The 6,000-nt window shown below is 45.6% G+C and overlaps 1 protein-coding gene across 3 annotated transcripts in view; it reads left to right on the forward strand.

Annotated features, from left to right (window-relative positions):
- The window catches only part of KCNS1 (potassium voltage-gated channel modifier subfamily S member 1), a 164,207-nt gene extending 158,522 nt beyond the window's left edge, over window positions 1-5,685 (forward strand). For 2 of the 3 annotated variants that reach the window (XM_086929030.1, XM_086929031.1), the window contains exon 5: window positions 5,104-5,683. In XM_086929030.1, the coding sequence (XP_086785156.1) occupies window positions 5,104-5,517 (414 nt within the window). In that variant the 3' untranslated portion in view covers window positions 5,518-5,683. Of the gene's footprint in view, window positions 1-5,103 lie in introns of all 3 variants that reach the window. The other variant, XM_086929032.1, reaches the window with a different exon arrangement.
- The last annotated feature ends 315 nt before the right edge of the window (window positions 5,686-6,000 follow it).

The following is a 6,000-nucleotide window of genomic DNA, read 5'->3' on the forward strand; positions in this document are numbered from 1 at the left end:
ATACAATCTGCTTGCCTCCAGAAGATGCCTTTTGTGAGGCAGGCATGAGGGCCAACAGGACCCCTCAGTCATCCCCTAGCAAGTGAGTGCAAATTAATCCCTTCCCACTTTACTTTGAAAAGGAGCCAGGGTGACTGCCTCCAGTGAAAGGAGGGTCAGAGCTTCAAACAGGAGGTTCATGCCTTCATGACAGCAAGTTTGTTGTAACAGGGCACACTGCAGCAGCCTGCGCCCGGTGCACCCAGTTAAAAGTGCATAGTAGGTGCAATGCGCCAATTGGCAATGCGACCCACTGGAACACACAGGACACATGGGCCCTTGCAAATTCCTCTGGATCATACAGTCCCTATGTCCTGCACGGCATAGAACCACATCCTTAGAGAGCTAGGAAGAATTCCTCATTTCTCTGCTTGATTCATTTCTGTCACTGGACCCTGCCAGCTCAAGGGGACAGAGTTACATTTAGGAGAGTGTATCTGACAGTCTTGCCCTAGGATCCTTCCAAGTCCTGATCTAGTGTACCTCTATTGAAGAGGCAAAGTCCTCGACTCACCCCTGGAACAAGTGAAGTGTCCTGTTTGCTGATAGTATCCTTCCTTCCTGTGGCTGGAGCCCAAAGCAGCAAGAGGGACACAAGGTCTGGTAGCGGGGAAGTCCAACAAGAACGCGGGATCCAAAACTGCAGCAGACTCTCCTGGCAGCTGTTAAGTCCTGCACCTTGAAATTGGCACGAGATGTAAAGGACATTTTTGCCTGAAGATTACTGCCACTGTCACCAAGATCTAAAAAACACCCAGCAACTGGCAGACAACGTAGTTGGTTCAAGACTCATCAGCTGCAAAGCTCAAAGAGTCTGCGTCAGAAAAGACACAACCATGACTCAGAAACATGATTTAATCTCTCCTAAAGATGTCCATCACAGGCTTAGATAACTTTGTCTACAAGCTCAAATCATCTAGATCTACAGCAACACGTGTACTTGCAAGTTGACCTAAAATTGGCTCTGGACACATTAAAAAGTCTGAGAACTTTGGCCATGTAACTCACCTTCTATCTGTCCCTGGTTGTACAATTCAGCTTCCCATAGAACTCTATGTCCACATTTGCTACCCATTAAGTATATGGAATTAGAGGCTAAACCAGTTTTCTCTGCTTTGTGAATTTCTTTTAGAATTGTAAATGAACAGTTCATTTTTAACACTCGATTGGGGTTTTAGATGTTATGTTCTAACACAGATATTTCTTATTGTATCCATGAATACCCTCTTTGCCTCCATCAGAGCAAGCCTTGATGTTGGTACACACTACCTTGAGGTGAAACAAGGTTTTGATCTGTCTACGAGAGATCCCTTTGCCAAGTTTTCTGTGGAAGCTTATCACTACCATATAAATGTTTTAACAAATATAGTTCTTCAAACTGCCACTGCTTTTTCATTAGCAAGCACAAGACCAGGATTTGGAGCACCATCACCCCCAACATCATCGTCCTCACCAAGACCTGGGTCACCCCTGCCTCGCCTCAGATACACCCAAAGGCTACAAGATTGCTCACTGAGAATGCATCAACAAGCACTGAGGCGGAATCGCCATCATCCACAAGGAAACCATCCACTGCACCACCAGCGCAAATGATGCCACCCCGATCATGGAACACCTCAACTTGCAACTCAGAACTGGACACAAAATCACAATCAAAGGCATCCTCGCCTACAGACCTCCAGAACCTCGCCCCAGCGTCTGCAACGCCATTCTTGATTTTATCACTCCACTCGCTACAGAATCCAAAAATTACATCTTCCTTGGCAACCTCAATTTTTAGATCAACAGCTTCAACACCGCTAAACTCCTCAAAAGCACAAGCAACATTGGCCTCACCCACCTTGCCACCAACCCCAACATCATCACAGGACACACACTCAACCCCATCTTAAAAGCCAGCAACAGAGTCAAGTACAGCCATGTCACCGAGCTCACCTGGAAAGACCACGCCATCATCCACTTCACCATCTCGGGACCCCCCCCAGCACCACTGCCCAGTACTTCACACTGCAGCTGGAACAAAGTCTCTGAGAGCCAATTGACCGACACTCTCAACACCTCCCACCCTCAACTGCAACCAACCTAAGACAGGCAGTCAAGAACTTCTCTGCCTGAAACACAGACTACACCAACAGAGTCACCCTCTGCTTTTCCATCAACCTCAAGAGGTCGTCCAAGCAAGTCAGTTGGCAGCCTACAGAACTAATAACTATGAAATGCACCTGCATATGAATTGAAAGGAAATGGCGCACCAGCATGGAACCCACAGACCGAACCACATTCAAAACAGCCCTCAACCAATACCACAGACTCCTAAAAAAGACAAAGAGAAGTGCCCTAGCTGACCGCATCAAAGCAAGCTCCAACCACAGCAAGGACTCTTCAACATTATCAGGGAGTTCTCCAGCCCCTCAGCCACAGAAAACATCATCACCCCTTATCATGAACTCTGCATACTCTGGTGGACTTAACCCAAGACAAGAACCGCAACCCACTAACCCCCTCAACCATATCACCCCCAAAGAATGAGGAACATTTATTTATTTATTTATTTATTTTTACCATTTGTTGAGCGCGCTGTTACCGGGCGGTGTCCTGGCGCTGAAACGATACATTATCTCCAAGAGGCAAAGAAAGTTACTGGAGGTTAAAAAGCCATGTTTTGATATTTTTCCTGAAGGTCAGGAGATCATTGCTTTGTTTTAGGGCGAGAGGCAATTCATTCCAGATGTTAGATGCTCCGTGGAAGAAGCTACGGCCTCCCCAACGGGCTTTCCTAATACGGTTAGTCATGACCAGGCTTTTATTAGCAGATCTTAGTTGTCGCCCTGGTTTGTACAGTTGGAGGTGTTCTTGAAGGAAGGATGGACCTATTCCATTTACTGACTTAAATACCATACAAAGAGCCTTAAACATTATACGTTTCCGTATTGGAAGCCAGTGTAGATTTTTTAATTCCTGAGCTACCGATGCAAACTTAGGTAGACCGGTAATCAGTCGGGCAGCAGCATTTTGTAGCGTTTGCAATTTGTTCAGAACTCCCTGCTGGGCCTCCAGATACATGCTATTGCAGTAGTCAAGGCGAGACAGCACAAGTGCTGTCACCACCGTTTTCCTGCTATCACTGGAGAGGAAAGGAAGAATTTTCCTAATAGTTTTTATTATCCAGTGAATGGAGGATGATAAGGCATTAGCCTGTGCTTTAAAGGAGAGTTGGGAGTCAATAATTACCCCCAGGTTTTTTACTGTAGTGGCTGGAATGGGTAGGGCTCCCATTTCGTGAGGCCACCAGTCAGGGGTCCAGAGATTGGTCACATTTCCAAAGAGAAGAACCTCAGTTTTAGAGGAATTCAATTTAAGGCAGTTCTTAGCCATCCATGAACTTACTGCCGTCATGCAATCCTGGAATCTGGCCGCAATTCCTTCCTCTCGCCCCGGGAGCAGAGATACCACAATTTGAGTATCATCTGCATACGATGTTAATTCGAAGCCAAAAGAACGAATCACCGGGGCAACATGAACACCTGTTCACCACTCGAGACCAGCTCTTCACGCAAGACACCACATCAACCATGAACTCCGACACTCAGGAGCTCCCACAGACCCCGCCTTATCACGTCTTCAGCCTCTGGAGCAAGACGATCAACAGTGAGCTTACCGCCATCTTCAACGCAGCCATCCCCAAGGCTACCTTCCCCAAACATGCATAAGTCAAGACCCTACTCAAGAGACCATCTGCCAACAACTATAAACTCAAGAACTACCGCCCCATCTTTCTGCTGCCCTTTCCCGCCAAAGTCTTCGTGAAGGCCATCGACCACCAACTCACAGAACACCTGGAGAACAACTATCTTCTGGACCCTTCCCAATCTAGATTCCACATCAGCTACAGCACTGAAACCACCCTGATTACAGCCACAGATGACCATAGATTCCTCCTCCACCAGGGAACAATGGCAGACTTGATCCTCGACGACCTCTCAGCAGCGTTTGTCACAGTATGACACCACACCCTGATCAAAAGGCTTCACAACATTGGAATCCCCAAAGACGCCCTCAAGTGGATTGCCTACTTCCTCATCAGAAGACCCCAGAAAATCAGTCTTCTCCCTTCCAGATTGATTAATAAAGGGATTGAATAGTAGCCCCCACACTATAAGAAAAAATGCAATGCAGAAGGGTGGGCTACAAAAATAATTCACATTTTTCTGTAATAATAATAATAATACAGCTATACTTTTTATCACTGTGGCATAACATGACACTACTGTGCCTTGGCTCAAACAGACAGCAGGCTCAAACAATTGGTGGTAGCAAAGGCCTTTCAATTTTACAAATATTACACTTACTTATAGGGACTTTTAGTCAGCCTTTTCATCTATTGGTCGGTTATTTGTCAATCAAATTTTTCTTCTGCCCATTACAACATAGAGTAGGGGGTTGGCCCACTTTAGCCATTGGCTAACGTCACTGTTATTGGCAGCAATGTTTTCTTTCACATGGAGCACATTCACAAACAAAGTAGTGCCCTTCAATGCCAGAAACTACTATGGAGAAATGTGTGCTTTTTGAGATCAAAAAATATTTTTGCTTTAGCCATTGTTCTATTTTCTTTAGACTGATGAAGGCTGGCACCTGCCTCAACAATGACATTTTGCAAAAACCATGACAGAACAAAACAAACTTGACAAAGACAAAAGGCTGGCAGCTAAAACCAGATCTATTGCCTTTGCTGATGCTTGTTTTACAGTATGGCCAGACTCAGCCCGGCACCTGCAGATAAGAGCGGTGGGGCAGTTGGGCCAGGTGGGTTGGATTTCGATGGACGATAACGAGGGAAAATGATTTCATTTTCCCTCGTCATCATCCGTCTAAATAAACCCGCCCACCCAACCCCACCGCTCTTACCTGCACAGGCCGCGGCTGGCCAGATGGCTGGCTAAAGCACAAGTTCAATGACATTAGCTTTGCATTATCATACCTTTTTCAAAGGTAGGCCTGTAATACCTTTTACAATTTGTTTATAATGCTTTTCAAGTCAGTGTTTTTTTCCTTTCATTGCAGCACAGCTACAGGGAAGTGGGCATGTTGCTCCTGTACCTGGCAGTGGGAGTCTGTGTGTTTTCTGGAATGGCCTACACTGCAGAAATGGATGAAGATGCCGGCTTCGACACCATTCCAGCGTGCTGGTGGTGGGGTACCGTGAGCATGACAACTGTGGGGTATGGAGATGTCGTACCAGTAACTGTAGCCGGTAAGTTGGCTGCCTCAGGTTGCATCCTGGGAGGAATTCTGGTGGTGGCTTTGCCCATCACAATCATCTTCAACAAGTTCTCGCACTTCTACAGGAGACAAAAGGCGCTGGAGGCAGCTGTGCGGAATAGCGACAAGGAACAAGCAGTTGATGAAAACGAAAACAGCGAAAGCCAAGTATCTGATGACAGAGGAAACGAAACAAGTGAAACCGGACTTTCTTAGAAATAATCACTGCAACATGAACAAATTCATTATATTTTCATTTTTATAACTCAAATTGAGAGCAGACACTTAATTGACCAAAGTATATATATTTATATATATATAAAAATATATTTAATTGTTTTTGCAACCAGTGTCCCCAGAAATGCAACCTATGAAAATATCATAAGGAGGCAACATCAGCATGACCATATCAACTCTTCATGTGCATCTGGAGAACTCACTTCTCACTCTCATAAAAGGACCTATAAGACTGGCTGCCCAGCTCTCTCAGCCGTTCTGGTGTCTACATACTAACAAAGCCTGGAAGCATTCATTTTCATGCAGTTCTTAGCCTTGCAGGCTACTTTCTTACTGGGGTCTCTCCTGCAAATCATTAGTTCGTTCCGGCCTTTTGTTATCCATTTACTTGAGTTATAATTTCACTGATTAGGTTGGGCAACATGCCTGTGACGCTACAGAAGGCAGATTGGTGTCACTCGG

Source organism: Lissotriton vulgaris, chromosome 7 (assembly GCF_964263255.1).
Source record: "Lissotriton vulgaris chromosome 7, aLisVul1.2, whole genome shotgun sequence".
Taxonomy (NCBI): domain Eukaryota; kingdom Metazoa; phylum Chordata; class Amphibia; order Caudata; family Salamandridae; genus Lissotriton; species Lissotriton vulgaris.